At 36.4% G+C, this 27506-nt stretch overlaps 1 protein-coding gene across 1 annotated transcript in view; it reads left to right on the plus strand.

Annotated features, from left to right (window-relative positions):
* Nucleotides 1–7539: 7539 nt before the first annotated feature.
* The window catches only part of ppp3cb (protein phosphatase 3, catalytic subunit, beta isozyme), a gene marked incomplete at its 5' end in the record, with an annotated part of 28675 nt that continues 8708 nt past the window's right edge, over nucleotides 7540–27506 (plus strand). The window contains 8 exons of the mRNA XM_081383491.1: nucleotides 7540–7600; nucleotides 14590–14790; nucleotides 18316–18440; nucleotides 18541–18652; nucleotides 20601–20746; nucleotides 22912–23051; nucleotides 25513–25590; nucleotides 26330–26424. Of these exons, the coding sequence (XP_081239617.1) occupies nucleotides 7540–7600; nucleotides 14590–14790; nucleotides 18316–18440; nucleotides 18541–18652; nucleotides 20601–20746; nucleotides 22912–23051; nucleotides 25513–25590; nucleotides 26330–26424 (958 nt within the window). The remainder of the gene's footprint in view (nucleotides 7601–14589; nucleotides 14791–18315; nucleotides 18441–18540; nucleotides 18653–20600; nucleotides 20747–22911; nucleotides 23052–25512; nucleotides 25591–26329; nucleotides 26425–27506) is intronic.

Consider the following 27506-nt stretch of genomic DNA (forward strand, 5'->3'; position numbering starts at 1 on the left):
TACTGAATCAGTACAGTTTTTATTGAAATCATACAGTTACAAGTATACTTATAGTACTAGTACATTGATGTTAGTATACTTTCTACATAAAGTACACTTAAAAATATACTTGAACTTTACTTAAGTATGCTTAATAAAGTTAACTTTTTGTAAAGGCCTGTCATTTATTATTACTTTTCATACGTCATAACTTCCTAACAGCAAAATTCTGGCATTGTTTAAGTATTTATAAACCTGTATGCTAGGGATGCACAAAAATCGAAACAAAAAAAGGCCTCCCTGTGTTGTTTGATGGTTTAGCATTTAAGATTAAAAGAAAAATTTAATACAATTTAAATAAAAGTATTTTAATTTTACAATTGTAATATGAAATAAAAAAAATGTATAAATACCTTTATAATTTGCATTGAAATATTATAATATTAATAATTTTTATTTAGTTTATTATTATAGTCATATTGATATATAATCACAACATTTTGGGGCCAAATTGTGCAGCACAACAAACAAGAATAGCCAACCTGGTTCTTTACTATTATTAATTATTATTATTAATAAATCAGTTTATTAAGTTTGATATATCAATCATTTTTTATCAGAAAAATCGCATTCTTTCCTTCCTCATTCTGTTATTTTTGGCCATTAAGCAGCTTGGATTTTTTTTCAGCTTTTTTTTTCAGCTAACAAAACATAACAACATACAGGTTTGTCATAACATTAATGTGAGTAAATAATGATTGTCTGGCTGTTGTCAACAAAAGAGAAACTTTAAGGTCTCCCTGCCATTTTCCACCAAAATATAACATTTATATTCATATATCTAAACACTGAATCTTTGGCCAAATTGTGCAAAACCCTAACGTATGCTGTTATTTTTTCCATTTATATGTCTCATTTTGGGTTCGAGAGACAACATACAGGTTTATCACAACACGAGGGTGAGTAAATAACGACAGATTGTTCATTTTTGGGAGAACTGTTACTTTAAACTGACGCTAGACCTGGAAGAGGATTCAGCAGGGTTACTGACAGGAAACTGTAGGATATTCGAAATTATTAGTGCACAACACAGGAAGTGGACTGGGTTAAAAATAACATGCCGCCACATACAGATACCCATCCGTAGATCTGGTTCAAAACAGACTAAAGGTGAAACTGGGAGGAAAAATGAAAAAGGAAGAGAGAAAGAATATGAGTGACTAAATTTAGCCTCTTTAACATAAATACTTTGGCTGTAAGTTTGGAGCGCAGAGGACACACTGGATAGTGCAGAGACCTAATGAGGCCATGCGAAAGCAGGAACGCTTCTGTGATCCAGAAATCCAGAAGAATGGATCTTGTATACTGTTCATCCTGCATTTAATGCTTTATGACCTCATCACATCTAGCCTGTCAATCAACCCAGCTCACTCTGCTGATTGGTTCATTGGCCTGTTTGTCATCTCGAAGTCCCGCTTCCCACTTTTGTGCACGTGCAGATTGCGCCTTCGTGTGTGAAGCATGCATTAATTGTGCAACATCAAATGGCGCTTGTAAAAATCCCTCCGTCGAAGGCATGTGATGCCATGTTACCTTCTCCCAATCTGGGTCAATCGCTAACCGGCGAGTCTCCCTCCCTTTCTCTTATCCATCTCTTTAGTCAGTTGTCTCTGTTCCTATTCCTTTTCTTTCTCTTTGTCTCATCTTTTTGCAGAATTATGGGATTGTCGTAGGACGTGGCGTCTGTATTTTTAAGATTCGCCATGTAGTAACACAAAACACTTCTGTCTGACACGCAGCAAAATGTGTCTTCCATCGTTTTTAGGTCTCGGGGGCTGAAACAGAGCACGGTTGTGTGATCACAGGATGATGTATTTCAGATTGTCAGCAGTTTAATTACAGGATGTTGCAGTTAGTGCAGTGGAAGTGCTTCTAGAACGGCACCGTGGGTGTCTGATGGTCTTTGGTTGCTCTATGCCGCTTCAGATCTCACTAGTTTGTTGTTCGACACCACAAATCTCTGCCCTACTTCAGCCACCCCACCCCGATCACCCCCAAAGCCAGAAGTGAGCCTCCCACCGACAATATCTGCAGCAGCAATGTTGTATTGTACAGTGGGATCTCTAAGTATCCAGGATGACCTCATTAGGATGGGAAACTCTGCTTCTGCAGAACTTCAAGATGTGAAGGCTGAATATTTCCTCATATTTTAAAAAGATAGTTCACCTAAAAACAATAGGCGTCATCATTTATTTACCCTGTCCTTGAAAACATCATGTTTGCATTTCTTTAGATTTCACAAGTTTGAAAGTCATACAGGTTTGGAATGACATGAAGGTAAATTATGACATAATTTCATTTATTTTTGCTCTCTCTTCAAGTTGTCATTAGCAAAGTGAACGTAACCAGGTTTTTCCCTCAGATCAGTCAAACTTATTTGGCGAGCAAGAATGCGCACAATAACTACGCTAATGCTATACTGGAAAAAAGGGTTCAGAGTTTTGGATTTTGATACAGTTTTCATTCATTCAATATATTGTATTATAGTGCATAATAAATTACACCGCACCATTACTTAATATGGAAAGCTAATTTCTTTTGTGTTTCCTTTTCTCACCGACTCTTTCTCTCTTCCATAATGGAGGTGATCTTTGAAATTGAAAGTTATATTTTTTTTGCAGTGGACAAGTGTTTATCCTCACTATATAATTTGCAAGTGACAACTATAACCTGACGTTTACAATGACAGATTTGTTGATTAAAATGCTTTGCTTGGACTGTTGTATCATGTCACGCCATTTACTTGCAGTGGACCCATGGTGTCACACACTATGTAAGCATTTTGTAATGGAAAAAGGAGAGGTTTTCATTATTTTGCAAATAAATACACTAGTTTAGGGCTGTACAATTGTTTTAAATGTTTTTTAAAGAAGTCTCTAATCGCCTCAAGGCTGAATTAAAAAGTATAATGTCAAATATTATGAAACATTTTAAAAGTACTCTTTTCTATTTTAATATATTTGAATTCAAATATTTAATATGAATTCCCCGAAGCCATTACTCAAGTCTTCAGTGTCACATGATCCTTCGGAAATCTTCTGATATGTTGATTTGCTCCTCAATAAGCATTTGTTATTATTATCATTGTAATGTATTATTATCAATCAACTGGTCAGAGGTCACTCTTCCAACGGAACTAGTACGGCTATTACCAGAAGCCAGTGATTATAGTTTAAAAAGTTATAAATATGGATATTTTTCCTACAGAAACGCATCGCTTCAGAAGGTGGGGGAACATACCTATTGACACGTGAAATCAAGCAAGTGAAACTTTCATGCCCTTCGATCTAATACCCTTCAAAAAAGAACAATGTTCAGCTAATGTGAGTCTTTATAAAAAAAGGCTAGTCTTTGAAGTCAGTTTTGTTTTGAGATTGAGCGCTCATGGTATGTGGAAGTGAAACCCTGAGCTAGTGTGCCGATGGTTTCTCCTACACAGCAGGGCTTCACACTCAGAGGCAAACCTTTGTGAGTGTCTTCCCGTTTGTGGGGGTCAGGACGGGGCGAGGGCAAGAGTGAATGGTCAGGAAGGAAAGAGTGTGAGATAGAGAGAGAGAGAGAGAGAGAGAGAGAGAGAGAGAGAGAGAGAGAGAGAGAGAGAGAGAGAGAGAGAGAGAAAGAGTGAGAGACGCTAGCACAGCTGTGACCTGAATGAGTCCCTCCCCTCGTACCTCTGGGGTCCGGGAACAAGCGCGAGCCTGTCAGCGGCCTACTTTCCCAAAGTATGATTCTAGGCCATTATCTGTGTTACCACTGGTGGGGCTCCAGCGGGCTCTACGGATCCGCAGAACAATCCTCTTCATTGCCTGTGAACGTGTGAGGGTGGCCCAGCGTTTGAAAGTGTTACTCTGAGAGGAGCGTATCTTACAGTAAGGAGTCAAGGTGAGGTTGACTACTGGAAGCAGGATAGAGAAAGAAAAAGGGAGAGATATTATCAACCAAACACCTGCACATTATTGTTCTACTATCTTCATCACATTAATATTTCATTATTAGTTTCATAAGGTTCTTTATTAGCATCAGTGGCTCCATGCATGGAATCATTCTTTATAGTGGAAAAAGGTTCTTTAGATTTTTTAAATGCATTTCACACTAAGAAAAAAAAAAGGTTCTTTTAAGGACTGTTCACTGAAAGGGTCTCTGGGAAACCAAAAACAATTCTTCCATTGCTTTGCTGTGAAAACCTCCTTTTGGAAATTTTAGTGTTTTGAACAGAAAAGGAGTGAAATCATTTTAAAAGAATATCCTGGTTCATCATAGAAGAGGAGCTCGCACACATAATCATAGAAAATTATTTTACAAAAAAACTTTATTTAGAGGCTAAATAGAAAGACAAAACATTTTCAATTTACACCGTCACCAGATTTACATCGGTTCATCATTATTAAGGCCTATTCACACTAAGAAAATTACCATAATGATAATGATAACTACACTCTTAAGAAAAATGGTTGTAAACTGTACCAAATTAGGGTTCTTCGGCTTGTAACAACAGCAGGAACGCTTTTTGGTGCTAAGTAGAACCATTTTATAAGGTTCCATAAAGAACCATGAACCATTTAAAGTGCTATAAGGTGGTAAATAACCTTTTCAACAATATTTATTTTCTGATGATCTTCTTAGTATATATGACAGCATCTGAAATACACAATTGAGTTTAGAGTTACATTGTGTCTCTTCCATTTGATTATGTAAAAACAATTATGTTCATGAAGGCCAAAATTTGCAAAAATGGACAGTATGAGACCTTTATCATGTTAAAAGGAAAAAGTAATTTAAAAGCATGAGATAGCTTTAATGTTTTTTTTTTTGTAGTTGGTAAGTTTAGGCATAAGGTCATAATAATAAAAAAAATCAAACAATATGAATCATAAATTTCATATCTCTGTTACTTTGTGGAGAAGAGAAGATCCTTTAACTGAACATGTGAGCAGCTCTGTTCAGTTACAGGATCTACTCTTTTCCATAAAGTAACAGAGATATGAAATTTATGATTCATATTGTTTGATTTTTTTTATTAAAAAGAGAAAAGGACATGATTGTTAGGAAATGATTGTTACAATCTTTAAAGTTATAATTTATAGACATTTTAAGAAATAAATAATTTACCTGTTGAGTATGTTGACAGTCTGTGTAGTAACAGTAGTTGAAAATCAGTAATGAGGAGGCTTTGACAGTTAAAGATTTGAAAAACAAAAAGGCGGGAATTAAGAACCCTACACTCTAACTCAAAGAACCATATAAAGGGTTCTTAAGGATGATACGGTTCTAAATAGAACTGTTACTACATGTAAAGAACTTTAAGAGGGTATATTTGCGTCCACATCAACGGACAATAACATTGTTTATTATAAGCATGTGCTGCAGTTTTGTCATCTATCACTTTAAATGCTCAAGCTCTTTAACGCAGAGTGGATTCTGATTGGCTGTCAATGTTTTTATCGTTAATCAGCTGGAAAAAATGTTGTGAAAAAGATTCCAATTATATAGTCCTTATCTTTATAGTTGTGGCCTTCTCAATACTTTATTGTATGAGAAAAAAAGACTTATTTCAAAGTTATAAAAGTTGGAACGACGTGTGCGTAAATGAATGATGACAGAATTTACATTTGTGCTTTGAAGATTAGGTATTTCAACCAACCTGGTGAGTTTTCAGACCATCCCTAAGCTCTGACCACTCAGATCATTCCTTCATCGGCTCTGTGAGAGCCACTCTCATCTCTGTTGATCCAATATACTGTCACATTCTTCAGAGTCAACCACTGACTTGTTATTTCAGCACAATTTTAGCTGAAATAACAAGTTTAACTGTCATACAGTGGCCCCAAAATGTATTTCTGACACTGAAGTCAAACGTAAAATGTATGAATTTCATTGCATTATGGATGATTATTATGAGTAAGATTATTACAGTTATTTGAAAGAAGTCTCTTCTGCTCACCAAGGCTGCATTTGTTTGATCAAAACACAGCAACAACAGTAATACTGTGAAATATTATAACAATTTAATTTATTACTGGGATGGCAAATTGAAATAACTCATTCATTTTCAGCATCATTCAGCAGTGTCACATGATCCTTCTGAAATCATTCTAATATGCTGATTTGCTGCTCAAGAAACATTTCTTATTACAATGTTGAAAACAGTGCTGCTTAATATTTTTGTGGAAATCATGATACATTTGTTTTCAGGATTATTTGATGATCAAAAAGATTAGCATTTATTTGAAATAGAAATCTTTTCTAACATTAAATAAATGTCTTTACTGTAACTTTTGATCAATTTAATGCATCGTAATTTTCATAAAAAAATCTTACCGTCACCGAACTAAACTTTTGAACGATAGTGTATAACAAAATATCAAACCATAATCATATTAACCACAGTTCCACTAATGTTTGACAACCACAGTACTAATACAAATACTTTTGTTTGAACAGTATATATTTGGTTATTATTGAAACAGTACTATCCGAACATGAAAACAGCTGGAGCAAGAATAATTAACTCACCAAAAATAAAATAAAAAATAAATAAAATACATTTTGGTTTCCAGCTTAAAATGTTGATGATGCTTACAGGATTAAAAAATGATACTACAGCAAACACAATAGTAACATTTTCCCATAAAACTGACAGAAGCCGTGGCACTGTTCAGTAAACGACTGTTGATTCATACACATGACAATTTCATGAAAAAACTATATTTTTGTTCTTTGTCTCCATTTCTTCTTACACAATTGCAAGCTAATTCAATTCTTTTTTACACTGCAAATGGGCTTTTAATAAAACTTGGCTGCCTATACAGTAGAAAGGCTGTTGTCTTCCCTTTTGCCAAATTGGTAGGAAAACTTCAACACCCATAATGCACTGGGCATGTTGCCGTCCAAGGCCACTCCCACCAGTCTGCTATGGATATAGTCAGAGTCAAATACCACCTTACTTTAGTAGGAAATACTTCTTAGTAAACTTTTAGTCATAATGGTGTCGGCTTGTATTGTTCCCAGGTGCAAGAATTCAAAGAGTAAACGTTTAGCGGGATTGAGTTACTCTAGTTTTTAAATGAAGGATCCAGCAAGGCTAAATGCTGCAAAGTATCATAAATATGAAGAGAACGCCACAGAAGTATAATCTGTAGTCTTCACAAAAGCACTGGAGTTGTCAAAACTCTTTTGGTGACAAATAAACGTGAATATATCGGTCCAGGTAACACGAGAACGAGTAAACATTGTTCATTTACATATACTACCGACATTGTAACAATACAAAGCAGGTTGAAAATCGGTGAAGTGACACTTTAAGCATTAGACACTAATAGACAGTCATAGCTCAAATTAAACCACATGGTGCTTTCTTTGTCCTTTTATATCTTTTTATATCATTTTATATTTGATGGTCACTGTATGCTTTCGTTATATGGAAAATAGCAGTGTAAACACTGTCTCCTTTTCTGTTTAGTGTAAAAAAGTAGACATGAGAGAGTGAGTAAATGACAGAATATGGGGAGCCGTGATAACAAAACTCAGCAGAAGTCAGAGAAATATCTGCCAGAAATGAGATGTGAGCAGTCAGAAATGTTTTTTGTTTGTTTGCAAATGCTTTTTCGAGTGCATTTGTGTGTGTGCATTTGAGTGAGAGACAGAGATCAGAGTGTGTGTGTGTGTGTGTGTGTGTGTGTGTGTTTGGTCTGGTGTTTTTTTCTTGAGTCTCTAGTAGATTCAAAAGGAGTCTTAGCATCTGTTTTAGCAGCTGGAGGCTGTCACACACACCCACCCACACACACACACACACACACACACACACACACACACACACGGGTCAGTTATCCTGACCTCACACTGCCATTGCTTGTCCTTCCCTGACCTGCTCCATCACACAAACACAAACACACACACACACACACACACACACACACACACACACACACACACACACACACACACACACACACACACACACACACGTGGGTCAGTTATCCTGACCTCACACTGCCATTGCTTGTCCTTCCCTGACCTGCTCCATCACACACACACACATATGCGGAGAGCTTACAGGCTGTGAAAGGGCAAGAAGTAAATTTGACAGAGAAAATAAAATAAAGGCGCAGCGAGTATTCACGAAATGCTGATATTAACTTTCCATACCAGAGGTTAAAGGTCAACACCACTGTTGACACAGAGCAGATGGTGACTCCGTATTGACATTGCTGATCACAATATGTGAAAATGTGTATATGGGTACTGGGTGGTAATACCATGTCTTGCGAATCATATTTTAAGCTGCATTTTGTCTATTTGTTTTTATTTATTTTTATAGATTTTTTAAAAATAAAAAATACTTTTATAAAATGTATCGTCTCGATGCAGGACCATTTAAAATTAATTACTGAAGAAAAGTGATCAAAATAAATTTACTCTAAATGAAAAAAAAATACTCTAAAGTTATCGCAAAATATGCATTTTTCGGTTTGTACATTTTAATACTGTGATGCCTAAATTCAGCATTTAAAATGGTTGATTTTGAATTGTCTTTTAATTTTAGACAATTTTTTTAATAGTTTTAATATGACCTATTTATCATTCATTGACCATAATTAAAAAAATTATCAGCTTTTTAAAAATAATTTAGGGACTACATGGAATATTTGTACTTAAAAAATATATATATTCTCAGCATAACAATTCAAATGAACTACTGAAGTCAAAAAAGTGATTAAAAATAGTGAACATTTTTATCAAAATGAATATGCATTTTTCATTCTGTAATAATAATGTTGTGATGCTGAAATTAACAAAATTCAGTTTATTTAAAATGTTTGTCTTTTGATTTTAGACAAAATAGTATCAGCTGGGTTGTATACACACACACACACACTACATACATATATATACATATATATATATATATATATATATATATATATATCACACACACACACACGAGTGAGAGAGAGATAAAGCTCCATGACACATTATACGTCAACTATACTTGCGTTCATTGTTTAGGCCTGAGCTGCGTCTCTGCAACAGTCGTGTTTATATTTAGCTCACATTGTTTCGCGCAGGTTCATCCCGTTCTCTGATCAATGATTCATGGAGTTTCATTTCAATCTTGTGGTTCATAATCCAACATGTTTATTTACATTAAAGCGCTTGTGAAAAGATGCACCACATGTGTGTTTGTTGACACGAGAGGGCGTGTAAAGCCCGTCACTGTATGACTGTGTCCATGACAACAGTAATTATTCTCATGTTCAGAAAGAGGACAGTGTACAGTATGTGCTTATTCAGAAGGAATGTATGCAAATATCTGGACTGTGTGTGTTTGTGTTGCTGTAAGTGTTTTAGGTACCCAGAGGAAAATGTTATTGCTCAGAGTTTGCACGTTCTCAGTTATGACTGTTTTAAGTATCAGCTTTACCTCAGATGCTTCTCCCATAATTCCTTAGGAGAAATGAGACGGTTGTTGACATGGAGTAAGATTACAGAGCTAAAATTAATGTGGGTAGATCATTTGATCCTGGAAGAATTTGATGAGAAATATATGAGAGTTGATATTGAATCTCATTGTATTGCAGACTTTGGTATCTTGGCATATCTGAGCATGGTTTGAGACGTTGTTAAGATCTCTAGAGGAGACACATGTGAGAATACTGGGGTCTCTGGCTCTGTTTACTCCTGGTATTAAGATGCGTTTTGGTTGATTGGATCACAAGTGGACGAGGGAGACACATACCCATTTACACCTGGTGTTTAATCCGTCTCTTTTGTCCACTTTCAAACACTTCTGTTCTGATTTATTTGAGTGGAGGGTGTATGGGCGGGGAAATGTATGGGCCTTTTCAGATCTTTCATGTAATGGACAAAATAAGCTTGCTCAATTTACATATAAAGATGCCTGGAGACGACAGAAAAACATACGGAGAGCATCAGCTTTCGTTTCTGCTCTGAAAGCCGCGAGTCCATGCCGAACGCTGTGAGTGTGTGATAGAAATCAGGAATGGTGAGAAAACATTGTGCTTGGTACATTTGTCATCTTCAAACCAAACTTGGGTCTTCAGTCGGCAAAGTTTAAATCCCGTCTGGCTAGAGCTCTTCCCGTAATGTTCACGTGTTAGGTCAGTAAGTGGAGAGTAGGCGTCTTTTGTGGCTGTTTGAACGCATTCGACCACCTGAGTGTTCGAATGCGTTTTCGACTACATCTAAATAGACAAGCTCAAAACGTTTTCACTTGTATTTAGAGTCGTCCACTTGTGACCCAATCGACCAAAACGCATCTTAATACCAGGTGTAAACAGGGCCTCTTTCTCAGAAGAATGATCTGAGCAGCCTTAAATCTTTAGGTTACACTTTATTTTAAGGTGTCATTGTTACAGTGTAATTATATATTTAAGCACTGAGTGAGTAATATTAAGCAACTACATGTACTTAATATAGGGTTAGGGTAGGATTAGGATTTGGTTGAGGGTTAGTTGCATGTAATTATGCATAATTTACTGTTATTACTATGGTAAGTACATGTAACATGTAACAAGGACACTGTAAAATAAAGTGTTACCAATCTTTATATGCTCTGCAATATCTATATAAGAGATTATATAGAAATACTTTTCTATGAGTATTTTCGAGTCTTTTTGAAAAATAATTGGAAAATGCATGCACCAAATAATTGCATTCACATGTCTGGTTTATTTATGAACATTTTTTATGAGTCGTGCATATATTTCTTTTCTCTTCTCATGAGTGCGTGTGTGCATTTATCACGTGCAAGTGAATGCTTGTGGAGTCGGCAGTGTGTGTGTGTGAGAGAGCAGTGCACTTGCCTGAGGAGACAGTGTTATGTAAGATATCTCTGCTGCATACTGCACTTCAATAATACACCCATACTGCTAAATGAAGACACGCACACACTCATACTGTACACACATACAATAACAAATCATATACAGAGGAGATCAGATCTCAGGACGCTCTTTCTTGAAGCTTGTCCAAACACACTGTGCATGTCATCATGTTCTGATCAGCAGGAAAGGAAAATCACAGATGACATCTCTTTGATAGATTAAATGTTTTTCCTAGACTGGATTGGGATTAAATGAAGAGTAAATGGAGAATCTCCTACTTCTCAGATGTTTCTGCTTAGAAAAAGACCCTAGTAATCTCATTCGTTTCACTTCAGACATGTGTTTTAGAAGAGATCTCAACAGTGTCTCAAACTATGTTCTTTATATTTGATCAGAATCATACTCAGATGCCAATTCAGAGAAAGATTTTATTGCTCATATACTCTTAGAAAAAAAGGTTCAGGGGTGTTCAAATATAGAACCCTATAGGATTCTTAAAATCAATTTTAAAGAACACTTTATGCTAAAAGTTCTATATAAGGGGAAAATACAAATAGTATAGAGTAATTGTCCCATACTTTACTCACCCTCAAGCCATAGGTGTAAATTACTTTCTTCTTTCAGCAGAACACAATCAGAGTTATATTAAAAAATATTCTGGCTCTTCCCAGCTTTGAATAGTGTTTGAAGCTCCAAAAAGCGCATCCATCCATCATAAAAGTAATCCATATGAATCCAGTGGGTTAATAAATGCCTTCTGAAGTAAAAGTATCTACATTTAAAACTTTATAAACTATAATCACTGGCTTCCGTCAATGGCCGTACACACATTCACAAGAGAGTTACGTGGTTTTCGCGAGAGGCGTCAATTCTCACCTAAGATTACGCTACGCCTACGCCAGTCATACGTCGGGTCAGAGGTCACCCGACTGCCGGGAACACAACTCTCTCGTAAACACACGTACGGCTGTTCCCAGAAGCCAGTGATTCTATAAAGTTTTAAATATGAATATTTTTCTTTCAAAAACCCACCGCTTCGCTTCAGAAGGCATTTATTTACACCCTGGAGCCGAATGGATTTATTTTATGATGGATGGGATGGGGATGCGTTTTTTGGAGAAAAATTCACTGCCTATTCAATGCCATTACAAATCCTCATCCCAGATTCATTTAGACATTGTTGATGTCTCTTCTGAAACTCTAGAGGAGACACATGTGGGAAAAACAACTGAGAGGCAGCAGACATAAGCAAAAGACCTTTGCTCTCGATTTATCTCATCGAGAAACAACTAAGATATTAAAGAGCTCTCATTTGTGATGTTCTCCAATCAAAAGCCAGAGATTTTATTCTAAACTTAAATATTCCTCATCCAAATCCATGTTGCGTTCATTTTTCAGTCACGGCAGAGTTTGAAAATGTGGATCTCGGTCTGCTTGTTTGGTGCACACCAGGGTTCGGATGACAGCGTTCACACTTAATCAAATAAACCGCACTAACAGAGCAATCGCACCAGGGCTCGTTTTAATTGAACCAAACTTTCCAAGTGTGAACACACCCTGAAGATCAAATGATCTGAACTTTACAATCCACATTTATTATATATAGCTCTATACTTTCTCTGTCAGCCTTTGTCTCTATTCTGTCAATTTGAATTTGTTCCAAGAAATATTAGAAAAAACTTCTGAGACAAAGTAAATACTTCAATTTAACAAAAGAGCAACCTCTGAGCAATGAAACTTTGCTCTTTATATGATCTGATGCTCTGTAACATGGAAGTGTCTCCTCTGTTTCTGAAATATGTAAATGTTACCTGACTGAATTCATCTTCTTCACAGTTATTGTTTTGGATGCTGCAGCACGTCTGTGCGGCTCAAACTCTTGAATGCAGGCTGAAAAATACATTTTTTGAAAACACAATTTTTGGATGTAGAAATGGGTTAGCATGTGGGCTGCTATGACTCAGTGTGTGTGTGATGCGCTTCACTGGTGGCATGCCAACCTCTGGCTGCTGTTGCCCGGTAACACTTTGCCACAGTTTTGCTCTCATTTCACCTTTTTACAGACTTTTTGTCTTTTTTGTCAGCCTTAGATAGTTCACCCAGAAAGGAAGATTCTGTCTCGCCCTCATGTCGTTCTAAACCCATACAACTTTCGTTCATCTTCGAAACACGAATTAAGAATGAGAATGAACCACAATGGTTCTTGCAGAAGCTCAAACGTGCTGCGTCACACGAGAATGAACATCATTGGTTCTCGCACGTCGAGCGAACATTGAGCTTAACTGATTTGTGAGTTGATGAACGTTACAGGAAATGTGAATAAAAGCCTAAATTCAATCTGTTCATCATATAACCCGATCAAGTCTCTTCAGAAAATGTGGACTAAACTTCTCAATTCATATGGATTAGTTTAACGATCTCTATGAACTTTTTGAAGCATTAAAGTGGTAGTTGTGTAGCTGTCAATGGAGAGACAGAAAGCTCTCAGATTTCATCAAAAATTTCTTCATTTGTGTTCTGAATATGAACGAAAGTCTTACGGGTTTGGAACGACATGAGGGTGAATAATTAATAACAGAAATTTCATTTTTGGGTGAACTATCCCTTTAAATCTTCCTTTGCTCTCGATTTCATATGAGTTCTGTCTATCTATGAGAAACAATTGAGATATTAAAGAGATTTACTTTACTATGAGTATTTTCAAATCTATTTGAAAAATATTTGGAAATGCATGCACAAAATGATTGCATTCACATGTCTGGACATGTTGATGAGCGTTTTTCTTTACATAACCTCACAAATAAACGTGAAATTAGTATTTGTAATATTAAAGTCGGCATGAAACAGAAGTTCGGATAGTCTTTAGTTTCCTATTATGACATATATCCGAGTGGGACTCGGGAATTTTGTCTACAGTGTATTGATTGGATGGTTGTGGTTTGCTATTGGTGGATCTCGTGTGAGTGACAGGTTGCCCCGCCCTCACGCCAGCAAACACGTCATCAGACAAGAGAAGAGATGCTGAAAGAGGGAGGGGAAGTTATTTTGATTAAAAGTGATTACAAAGCGGCATTAATAAAAAAAAAATCATGTAAAATAAATACTGCGATTTTCCATAAAAATGGTCCATTTTGACCAGTCATGGCGACTGTAAAATCCTAATTAAATTGGTTGAAACAACTGTAAGTTAGCTGTTTAGAAATTCTAGTCAATGTGTTAATGTTTTAATGTCTAATTAGTACATTAACATTTACTGGCATGCATGTCCAGGAATGCTGGCCCACCCTCAAGTTGATCCTTCCTTCAGTCTATGGGATTTTTCACTTGTTTTGTCATCCACAATTTGAAAATTGTATGCCTGGTCATTTAGAATCAACAGTATAGTATTATTTAGCATTATAGTAGATTATTTTGGATATTCCTGAGTTTTCATCATCTAAATTGTGAAGTCAGTCCAGGCTCTCATCCTCATCTTCCTCACAAAGTCATCTGGAAGCCCTCTAAAAGTGTGTTATTGAGCGGAAGCCCTCTAAAAGTGTGTTATTGAGTGTGTCCTGTGCGTCCTGGCCTGAATGCTAGCTGAATTCAGGAATAAAGTTTGTTCAGCATTCTGGATGTGTCTCTATACAATGGATGTTTTTTGTAATCTTGTTCCCTCTTGGTTTTCTACACCATTTACTAGGTTCTTCTCTTTCTCTCTCGGCAGCGGTGCCGTTTCCGCTGAGCCACAGGTTGAACATGCGAGAGGTGTTCGACAGTGAGGGGAAACCGCGTGTGGACCTGCTGAAGGCTCACCTCACTAAAGAGGGTCGCGTAGAGGAGCCCGTCGCCCTGCGCATCATCAACGAGGGGGGCGCCATCCTGCGCCAGGAGAAGACCATGCTGGACATAGAGGCGCCCGTCACAGGTTACTCATCTCTCACTAGAAAAGAGGGCATGATCTGTTGATGAAAACATATATTGTTATTCTATTATACATATATGATCATTGAAGGTTATTTTCATCTCTAAATAAACTAATATCAAATACATAAACTATTGGTCAAAAGTTTGGAATAATTCCGATTTTGTCTCTAATGCTTACCACGGCTCCATTTTCTATTTTAATGTGTTTGAAATGTTATTTATTCCTAGCCACTTTTGATCAGTTTAATGCATCCTTGGTCAATAAATGTACTAATTTCTTTCTTTCCTTTTTTATTCTTACTCACCCCAAACTTTTTAATGTTAGTGGATCACGGTTTCCACAAAATTATTAACTGTTTTGAACACTGATAATAGTATTAAATGTTTCTTGAGTAGCAAAACAGCATATTAGAATGATTTCTGAAGGATCATGTGACACTGAAGACTGGAGTAATGATGCTGAAAATACAGCTTTGTCATCACAGGAATAAATTACATATTAAAATATATTACAATAGAAAAATATTTTTAATATTTTTAAATATTACTGTATTTTTGATCAAATAAATAAAGCCTTGAGCATAGGAGACTTCATAAGAGACCCCAAACTTTTAAACGGTAGTGTGACAACAAATTCAACATTGCTGAATATTACCTTTATGTTCTATTGCAGTGGACAGATGTGTAACTCTGGGGAAATGAAATATTCATGTTTTAGAGTAAAAATAAAAGATTTTGTCCTTTGAGATTGAATAATTAAAAGATTAAAAGATACATTCACAAGTATAAGCATACTGTAATATGAATATGTACAAAATACATCTCTAGAGACTAACAACAGGGAGTTTGATATGCACATGCACATATTTATGTAATTCTCTGTGGTGAGACAGAATTACACTACATATGAATTTTATAACAGAAAGAAAAAATACATCTCTCACCTTAGCAGAGAAACTTTGAAAATACAGGCTGAGATGACATTAGAGAATAAATGATATTGTTAGGAGAGGTGGGATAATGAACCGCACCTATAGTGACTTTAATTTCCCATGAGTCAAAGCGAGGTTTAGTGGGTCTGACACAGGACAAAGACATTGCTCCTCAGCCATGAAGAAACCGTCATTTAGCAGTCAGAGAGGCTAAACACGGGACCTTTCCCCGCTCGCGTTGGCCTCACACCTGAGACCGAACCTCTCCCTCTCTCCCAGCATGCATTTCTGAACCCTCATCAGCTGGTGGCCTAGTGAATTTCACACACGGGGGTCATTAAAAATTAATGGCTCGCTGGATAACTGATTTAATTCCCTGGAACCCATTACAGAGAGAAAGAGATGGTTAGCTTTGTGTGCTTTCAGGCATTCCCGACCTCGTGGCCTTTAACCCTTTGACCTCCCATTGGGAACACACACTCACATGAGAATAGCTCCAATTAGACTTCTTCATTAGATGTAAAACAACACTCACCATATCTTCTGCTATCTTTCTCCACCTTTGTCTTTTTCTCAGATACACACACACACACACACGTTTCAGTCAGGATGGTGATCTTTCTATGAGCATGTACACAGCTTTTCCCTTCCCGTCTTAAAATACGAGATGTTTGTTGGATGGTTTCAAACTGATTTCCAGCTGCAACTATTTCATTTTGTTACCATAGTCAGACACAAAACATATTTTGCACATCACATATGTATTAAATGCAGGAACCATTCAGATTTGCTAATTTTGCTAATAGGACCAGGGCTTGACATTATTTCAGCAGTGGCGTGTAACACAGTCACTCCTACTAGACACTTTGAAGGTTTGAAATTTAAATACAGTATAATATATACATTTTTCAGTTGTAGTCTTTTAAAAAAAGGCATCTAAAATAATAAACTAAGTGTAATGTAGTGTTTTCAATACATATCGATACTGAAATATCTGAACGCTTTCAATACTTATTTTCCACAGAATAGACGCACGATACCAGCTGCTCTTTCTCTCTCTCTCATCTCTCTGACAGCGAGTTACACACAAACCCTCACTCACTCATTTCATTTGCTCCGGATGAATATTGTTGGTGTTGCAGGGCTTGAATTTCGGCGTGGGATTGCACGTACTGCGCATAATTGTACTCATTCCCGCAGATTTTGTGCTCATACCTTTGTGCTTAAGTGCGCGCACATAAAGCCAACTCTCAGTACTAAGTTCTTTTTCACTCCTTATTTCACTTAAACAGTCAAATACACCAAAAAATGTCAAAATGCTGATCTTGATGAGTATTCACATAAACACAGTCAGTTATGTTTTAAGTGAACGTAAAAGGTTGAGAATGAAAACGCATGTGCAACAGGATAATGGATCCGTGCTGCAGGTCTTAAAGTGACAGCAGCCTAATATACCTGCTATCAAATTATGAGATAATATTAAAAATATCTATATGACAGTTTTTCCCCATGGTATCAATGTCAAAATTGTGTCCAGTGAAAATGCTGAGTGGCTAGTAACTTCAGACAACCACAAGCAACAGTGGCTGGAGAGCAAAAAAGTGAATGTCAAGTCCTGGATAGGACCTATTAAAATGAGGTAATAATAAAAAATAAAAAAAAATAGAGTTTACATGATTGTGGCCAAATATGACTACAAATGCTTACTATTATTGTGTGACTTTGAACACATAGCAGGTGACATACAAAAAGAGGACTTTCAGGATGACGCTTGATTTGCAAGCATAATTCTCTCTGTGTTGACTTGTATTTCTCATTGAAAGCAAGGTTCAGGCTGATAGAAAGACATAACTATCTGACTGCAAAGAACCCCTTTCTCGTTGTCATATCTGTCTATTTAATTATTCATTAATAATGATATGCACTTAAACTGACTCCATTTAAAACTTGTACATTTAAATGGTTAGCCTTAAGTTTATGCAGTTTTGTTTTTTTATTAACTTTGTAAATAGAAACTTCAAGTTACAAGTTTTAATATCTGCCTTTGATTTACACTGATAACTGTACACCAATTATATTTATTTATTTTAAATGTTTGAAATTAATTAACATTTTAATAAATTATAACTAATGTTATATTCATATAAAATACTTTTATTATTGTTTAGAATTGTATGTTTTTTTAACAATCTTTGTTCAATAGAAAGTTTTAATATCTGCCTTTGATTTACACTAATATCTGTATACCAATGACATTATTATTATTTTAAATAAGACATTAAAAAAACTAAAATCCTTTTTTTGCATTATTTTGTAGATATTTGAGTACTTTTAATAAACTTTGTTCAGTAGATTCTAAGTTTAATCTGCCTTTCAATTACACTGATAACTACAAATGACATTATTATTATTATTTATTTTAAATATGGTTAAAATTAATAAACATTTGAAGACATTTTTTTTTCAATCCCTATCTTTCTACGTTTACAACTTTTCAAATGATCATTCTGCTAAAACCTTTTCACTATTATAATTCTTTTATTGTTTTGTTATTGTTCCTTCAGCTAATGCCGATCTTTTTTGTGTTGTTGCAGTGTGTGGTGATATCCACGGACAGTTCTTCGACCTGATGAAGTTATTTGAGGTTGGCGGGTCTCCTGCAACAACGAGGTACCTGTTTCTAGGGGACTATGTGGACCGAGGGTACTTCAGTATTGAGGTAAGTCACCCTGTTTAGGGACCCTAGTACCATCTTTGTCCAGATATCTTGATGTGGTCTGTGAAAGCATCTTTACTTCTATCTATATTCTCTCTTTCAGTGTGTCCTTTACCTCTGGTCGCTGAAAATCCTCTACCCAAAGACGCTGTTTCTTCTGCGGGGAAACCATGAATGTAGACATTTGACTGAATATTTCACTTTCAAACAAGAATGTGAGTACTGACATGAGGAGAACTCTTCGTCTTCTCAGTTACGGTGTCTCTACGCTTACATTTAAAGTTTAAAACTATACATTTCCTATAAACACACCAGTTCACCTCTCATCTCCTCTGAAGGAGGTCTTTTTCTGGAGCAGTCTCTTGTCAGACAGAAAGAGAGATGCAGAGAGAGAAAGAGGGAGTATGATTAGCAGAAAATTAATTTGCCTGTTAATGTTGGGCCCAGGGAGCCTGTGAGTGTGATTTCCCTGATGAGAGGAGTGAGGAGGAGTGAGTGCCCTCCTTTACCATCTGCTGACTGACAGAACATATATACACACACACACACACGTTTGGTTTCCATGTTTTATGGGGACTTTCCATAATCACTTTGATTTGTATACTATACAAACTGTATTTTCCTTCCCCTTACACAAAACCTACCCATCACAGAAAACTTTCTGCATTTTTTACACTTTAAAAAACATCATTTTAAAAAAAGCAAGATGGCGGCAGGAGCATCAGGGTGAGTTTTTACTATTCTGTCAAGGGTCTACAGATGAAAAATCGCCTTTTTGGTTCATTCTGGCACATTGTGCACTGCGCCTGTAAAAAAAAAAATCTGTATGATTTATAAGCTTTTTTTCCTCATGGGGACAAAAAATATCCCCAAGAGGTCAAGGAATTCTGATATTACCAGCTTTGTGGGGACATTTTGTCCCCATATCTTAGGGTTTACCAGGACACACACTTATACACAAATGTTTATTGTGCTATCTAAATGGGGACACACCATACACCTAAAATTAGTTTCATTTTATTATTAAATGAATAACAAATATTATTACTATTATTATTATTAAATGAATAAATGATTTAAAATAAATATCTCATTTGAGAAATAAAAATTCTGTGATTATTATGTTTGTAACTGAAAGTTAGGTCATTATTAAATAATTATATTTCTCTCTACAGCAAGTCTGAAATCTGATATATTAAAAAATAAAAGAAATTATATATGTGAATATTTTTATATAAATATCTTGTTTTTATTATTATTTTAATAATTATTTTAATTTATAAAATAATAAATAAATGTGTATATATATATTTAAAATAATTTGATGAGAATACATATAAATAAATAAATACATACATATAATTATTATTTATAATATAAAAATTAATATAATCAATTTTAATATAATAAATTAATGTTTGTTATATTAATTATTATAATGTATAATAAATGTATTGCTATTATTATGATTCATATATATTAAATAAATATAATAAAATAATTAAACATTTTAATACAGAGTATTAATAACTCTTTTAATGATTAAATATATTATAAAAATTTACACATAACATTGTTTAAAAAAATTCTTGTAAGAAATTAAAAAAAAGGTTTTGTGGGGTAATTTTTCTAAAAGAGTAGAACTAAATTAAACATGCACTTATTGTGACGCACATTTGAAAAGGTAATAATCACATTCTCAACCCAGAGCACATTTGTATTCTTATACTACTACACTACAGCATAGCAGAAACTTTACATATTGATTGATCCAATGTCATTAGTGAGAGTATGTGAAGAAAGATGGAGGGAGAGATGGAGAGATAATGCAGAGTGATGCAGAGATGTGGCTGAACAGATTGGTAGATTTGGAGCGGTGAGATTGACACAGCACAGACTGTCTCTCTCTCTCTCACACACACACACACACACACACTCCTTTAGTGTCCTCTGAAAGTGTAAATGAATGCAGGAGCTTAATGTACAAATTAGATTCATACAGAGAAAAACAAACACTCACTTCATTTCTGAGCTCTGGAATGACATTACTTCAAACTCTTCCTGTATTTCTCCTGCGCTGTCTTTGTTTATCTCTCTCTGACTGTCTCTCGGGTGAAATCAGATGCTCTGCAGGTGTGTGATCTCTGGCTCTCTTTCTTTCAGGTAAAATCAAATACTCGGAGCAGGTGTACGATGCGTGCATGGATGCGTTCGACTGTCTGCCTCTGGCTGCACTGATGAATCAGCAGTTTTTGTGTGTTCATGGCGGCCTGTCTCCAGAAATCCACACGTTAGACGACATCAAGAGGGTGAGCAGGACTAGTATATAGAAATTCAGCATTAAATCGATAAAAAGTCACTTTTAGATTGATGCTATTCCAAATAAATACTGTTCTTTTGAACATTTATCAAAGAATCCTGAAAAAATATATATATCAGGGTTTCCACAAAATTATTAAGTAGCACTGTTTTAAACACTGATAATAGTAATTATGTTTAGTAAATAGTAATAGTAATAAATAAGCTTATCATTGATGTATTGTTTGTTAGGATAGGACAATATGTGGCCGAGATACAACTATTTAGAAATCTGGAATCTGAGGGTGCAAAGAAATTGAAACATTGAGAAAATCGTCTTTAAAGTTCTCCATTTATGTTCGCGATTGTGCTGCATTCACTCACAAAAATAAATGTTTTATATATTTATGGTAGGAAATTCACAAAATATCTTCATGGAACATGATCTGTACTTAATATCCCAAAGATTTTTGGCATAAGAGAAAAATCGATAATTTTGACCCATACACTGGATATTGTTGGCTATTGCCGCAAATATACCCGTGCGACTTATGACTGGTTTTGTGATCCAGGGTCACATATTAGAATGATTTCTGAAGGATCATGTGACACTGAAGACTGGAGTAATGATGCTGGATGATTTGAAATGTTTTAAATTAAAGTTCCCATGAAATCAAAATTGACGTTTTTTTGTTAGCCTTACAGTTATCTATAAGCTAGTGTGCTGCAAAACAATGACAAAAATTTGCATTTAGAAGATATAAGCATTCAAAACTTACAGTCTCGTGCACTTACGCCACTATGGGTCAATGATCAGATTTCCTGCCCAATCAAATGATCTCTAGAATCTGAAGCTCCGCCCCCTACATTATAAATAGAGACAGAGCGTATTTAGGCCACGCCCACACCGGGGGGGGGGGGAACAATCCAACCGTCTCCATTGACTTTGCATTGCGAGAGGCTCCCTCCTTGTCATTTCTGACTTATAACAAAAAACAAAACAATGTCGGAAAGCTGCTATGTGACAAGGTGTACAGCAAACAAGCTAAAAAAACAAGAAATAAGTTTTTATAATCTGTCGACCCCCAAAAAACAAGCGTTTAAGGACACAAAAGTGGATACAGGCAATTGAAACAGAGCGCAAGGTGTCATATTACTCTGAGAACTACGTCCACTGGAGCAGGGAACGTAATCGGCAACAGTATAGCTTAGCTTACAGGAATATAATATATAAAACTGACATTTGGTTATTTGACTTACCAGTGACAAAATGTTTACTGCATTTTTTAGTGCATACTGAGTGTCAGGATCCCAATTTACCCATTCATTCCAGCCTGTACCCACTTTTGTGTCCTTAAACGCTCGTTTTTTGGGGTCGAGAGCTAATAAAAACTTATTTCTGGGTTTTTTAGCTTGTTTGCTGTACACCTTGTCACACAGCAGCTTTTAGGAATTTTTCTGTCTTTTGTTATAAGTCATAAATGACAAGGAGGCAGCCTCTCGCAATGCAAAGTCAATGGAGACGGTTGGATTGTTTCCCCCCCGGTGGGCGTGGTCTTCAGATTATGACGCGTTGCACTCTGTCTCTATAGACGCTGAAGCTGCGGCTGAAATCGGTCATTTCCGAAATTACGTCACCACATTGAATAATGCAGTGCGTTTCAAGGCACTTCAGTGGGCCTTTAAGACTGAGATCTGACAACAGATGTTTGACGGATCTCCTTTAAATCTCCCCTTATGCTTCTGGTGTATTTTCTTTAGCAGTGTACAGGCTGTGCACAAATGCAGCGCATGGTTTTTAAAACTATTATTCCCTATCTTTTTCAATTTAGAGTGCTTTATTTGTATGAAAAAGAATGGCGTATTTTTATCACCAACACAGGGCAAAAATAAAAGCAAAATAACTATGCAATAAAAATGTAGCATTAAAAGTGTGATGTAAAATAAGATACAATATTGTTAAATATTAATAATGTTGTTCATTAATTAACATTATTAGCATATTTACAAATATAAAATTGTAGTGATGTTGACACTAGGTAGACCTCTCTCTTTCTCTTTCTCTTTCTCTTTCTCTTTCTCTTTCTCTTTCTCTTTCTCTCTCTCTTTCTCTCTCTCTTTCTCTCTCTCTTTCTCTCTCTCTCTCTCTCTCTCTCTCTCTCTCTCTCTCTCTCAGTTGGACAGGTTCAAGGAGCCGCCAGCATTCGGCCCCATGTGTGATCTGCTGTGGGCCGACCCGCTGGAGGACTTCGGCAATGAAAAAAGCCAAGATTACTTCAGCCACAACTCTGTCCGTGGATGCTCCTACTTTTACAGGTAAACCATTCAGCCTTCTTCATGGTACAGAAATGATAAAAATGACAGCAGGAAGAGGAGAAAGCATACAATCAAGATCTCTTTAGTATCTCAATGAGTTCTCCTAGACAGCAAATGGAGTCTCTCCTGCTTCTCATAACCAGTAACCTCACATGTGGCTTCCCCAGACAGCTCAACAATCTCTCAGACTGTGCTCAGATATAACAAGATTCCTAAAGTACACAATCAAAAGTCAGAGACCTCAATATGAATTCTTCCGAGACCAAATGATCTGAGCTGCTACATTCAGCCGAAGAAGAACAGAATTTTTTTAAGGTTTAAAGGGGGCGTGACCAAAAGAGTTTGAGGACCACTGCTGTATGTCAACAATTGTGTCATTTGTGTCTCTTCATATTTCCCCTAAGAAATTTTAGGAGAAACATCTGAGACAGAGTTGACACTTTAAGTCTCCTGAGTCATGAAAGAGTAACCACTGAGCAAAACAATGTTCCTCAAGGACCGGTTAAGTACAGTGAAATAAAGGTGTAGATAAAAGTCCAGCGCCTGGAGTGCTGAGCGAGTTTAATTGGAATTGTAAAAAAGTCCAAACAGTGACCAGCTTCAGCACAACACAGAATCCCCACAATCCCACGGGAATCTGCGCTCTGCCGTTACCATGACAACTGGCTACTACTGCCAGATCCGCTGAGATATGAAGATTCAGAGATATAGTGAGAACCTGAGAGAAAGACAGAAATGATGGAACAGGGAAAGGAGAGAGGATAGAAAACAGGGCTGAACGATTAATCGAAATAAAATCAAAATCACAATATGACTTTCGATGTTTGATTATCAAATTGCAAAGAATGCGATTTAATTAAATAAATATATACGCTGCACATTTGTAAAGTGAAGCATTTTTAAACCTGTAGCTAACAAAGGAGAATCTTTAGACAAAGGGAGAAGCATTTCAGTTTTACACCAAAATAAACATTTGATGGTTTAATGTTTGAAAATGAAGAAATTAAGACATAATATAAATATTAGTGTTGTAATTTTACTGTTGCACTGAAAAATGATTATTACTTTTTTTTATCTTACAGTGATTGAAAGTATTACAATAGTAATATATTTCTTATTTTCTTTATTTTTAATGATGATAATAACAATATAATTATTATATATTATATAGTCAGAGATATACAATCACATTACAATATGATATTTTAGCCAAATTGTGTAGCCCATCAAAAGCAGCAAAGCAAACCTGGAACGAACAAACAAACAAAAAAAACGGCATCACAATTTTTGTCTTAAAAAAATCCCCAATTAGATTCAGCCCTAAGAGAAAATCTATGTGGAGAGAGAGGAAAAAATGGATATCTAATGCTAAGCTAAATGCAGCTAACATTGCGCAGCCTGTGAATGAGAGCCTTGGGTGTGAATGTTATTACCCACAATCCTCGCTGTTTTCACTTCTTATGAAACCCTTTGAAATCAATGAAACACAATGGATGGCTGTTGTGACAGTGTGCTGCGCTTTAGGCCAGTATAGACTAGACAAAAATAGACAAGACTGCCAAGTTAAGTAATAAATAACATACAAGATTAGTCTTCAACATGGCATCATACCACACAACATCTGAGACTTCATTTCTTTGCTAGGACCACATTTAGACCCTTCAAATATTTTGAGCAGGAAATGATGGTGGTTTTCACTGTATGCTGCACATTTACATCACTGCTACCCCCTGGTGGCTCGTAGTGGTAATACAATAATACACATGCTAGCAAACGGTTAAAACACACTCCATGGTTTTTGAAACCTCTCTTGAGCATCTCAGAAATATCAGGATGGTTGTATAATCAAATAAAACCATAGTGAACTGAGGAAGAGGTTTCAAAAGTGATGTTAGATCTAAATCACAAGTGCTAGCTGGACACACACTAAAATCCTTTTGGAAATAAAAAACAGTCTAGAGCTGATCTTAGCTGGTTTTATCTGGTCTCCCAGCCTGGCTAAGCAGGTATTTAGCTAACAAAATAATTTCTAAGAATGTTTAGAATGTCCAATCTTTTAAATGGTTAAAAAAATTATTGGTCATGACAAAAAAAACATTTCAGAAATTTTTTTTCCATGAACAAACAATGTATAGAAATTGTTTTTGTGCTACCTTTAAACGTTTTACGGACTATATCGTTTTGAATGAACATTCTATTAATATTACTGGAAGAACATTAAATGTTGATTTGATTTGTCATTTGATTTCATCAAATTTTGATCATAACTGAGATAACCTTGCCAAAACGTTCCCTGTTAGCTGGGGTTTAGCTAGTTAGCTTACAGGAACCCCTCTAAAAAACTAGCAAAAACAGACCAGCTAACCAGTTATTTAGCCAAATGAGATGTTTTATCAGTATAACAATGACTGTAAATATTGTTTGCCATGCCTCATTTTGTCTGTTTAATCATTTTGTACAGCTATCCTGCAGTGTGTGAGTTTTTACAGACCAACAACTTACTGTCGGTCATCAGGGCACATGAGGCGCAGGACGCAGGGTAAGAAAACAACACGCAACATCACCTTTGACTTCCTGTCTTTTTCTATATGACCACATTCTTCTCTTCAGCTCTCTTCCTCGCCTCCTACAGATATAAAAGCCCTAAAACACACACAGTATGTGTATATTGACAGTCTGGATTGAGTTTGTGTTGATGGACGATCAGTGTGCAGATACAGCTGACCGACAGACGCAGAGAGACATTGATTCTCCATAATCCACACACATTACTGTACAGTAGTGTTCATTGATCTGAAATGCCACCAATGCACACACATTCACCTAATCCCAGGCCCTTTTATCAGTCATTGTCTCAGGCATCCCTGCAGTCAACTAAACATCAGTCAGTAATGCACTACAATGCTCCACAGCAATCTACAATACTCAGTACAACAGTCGACAATTGCACACAGCATGCTCACTGAGTAAATTAGTTCATTTTACACAGTCTAATCAAAATAATAAAAATTTTGTGTTGTATTGCACGCTTTAGCACAGCAAAGGCTAAGTTCTTTAAAATAAATAATGAATAAAGGTTTCAAAATCTTTTGATCTGAGACTATGCTTTGAAAGAAGTTTTTAACTAGGCTTCAAATACTTGCTGTGGAATAGGGTTTTATCACAAATATGTACTTATTATTGATGTTTATGAAAACACCCCAGTGTAATTCTAATCAAGTTTCTGATGGTCATCTATAATTTTCTTCGACCTCCTCTCTGTTTTTTTGCTCTTTTAGTTACCGTATGTACAGGAAGAGTCAGACCACAGGTTTCCCCTCTCTCATCACCATCTTTTCTGCTCCAAACTACCTGGACGTTTACAACAACAAAGGTCTGAATTCAGTTATATTAAACGCAACACTTTTGTTTTTGCCCCCATTTTTCATGAGCTGAACTCAAAGATCTAAGACATTTTCTATGTACACAAAAGGCCTATTTCTCTCAAATATTGTTTACAAATCTGTCTAAATCTGTGTTAGTGAGCTCTTCTCCTTTGCCGAGATAATCCATCCACCTCACAGGTCTGGCATATCAAGAAGCTGATTAGACAGCATGATTATTGCACAGGTGTGCCTTAGGCTGGCCACAATAAAAGGCCTCTCTAAAATGTGCAGTTTTATCACACAGCACAATGCCACAGATGTCGCAAGTTTTGAGGGAGCTGGACTGCAGGAATGTCCACCAGAGCTGTTGCCCATGAATTGAATGTTCATTTCTCCACCATAAGCCGTCTCCAAAGGTGTTTCAGAGAATTTGGCAGTACACCCAACCAGCCTCACAACCGCAGACCACGTGTAACCACACCAGCCCAGGACCTCCACATCCAGCATCTTCACCTCCAAGATCGTCTGAGACCAGCCACCCGGACAGCTGCTGCAACAATCGGTTTGCATAACCAAAGAATTTCTGCACAAACTGTCAGAAAACATCTCAGGGAAGCTCATTTGCATGCTCGTTGTCCTCATCGGGGTCTCGACCTGACTGCAGTTCGTCGTCGTAACCAACTTGAGTGGGCAAATGCTTACATTCGATGGCGTCTGGCACTTTGGAGTGGTGTTCTCTTCACGGATGAATCCCGGTTTTCACTGTACAGGGCAGATGGCAGACAACGCATATGGCGTCGTGTGGGTGAGCAGTTTGCTGATGTCAACGTTGTGGATCGAGTGGCCCATGGTGGCCCATGGATGTGGGGTTATGGTACGGGCAGGCGTATGTTATGGACAACGAACACAGGTTAATTTTTTTATTTTTAAGAGTTCAGGAAGCACATTTTAGAATGGCCTTTGATTGTGGCCAGCCTAAGGCACACCTGTGCAATAATCATGCTGTCTAATCAGCATCTTGATATGCCACACCTGTGAGGTGGATGGATTATCTCGGCAAAGGAGAAGTGCTCACTAACACAGATTTAGA

The sequence above is a fragment of the Scardinius erythrophthalmus genome, assembly GCF_964197995.2.
Source record: "Scardinius erythrophthalmus genome assembly, chromosome: 13".
Classification (NCBI taxonomy): domain Eukaryota; kingdom Metazoa; phylum Chordata; class Actinopteri; order Cypriniformes; family Leuciscidae; genus Scardinius; species Scardinius erythrophthalmus.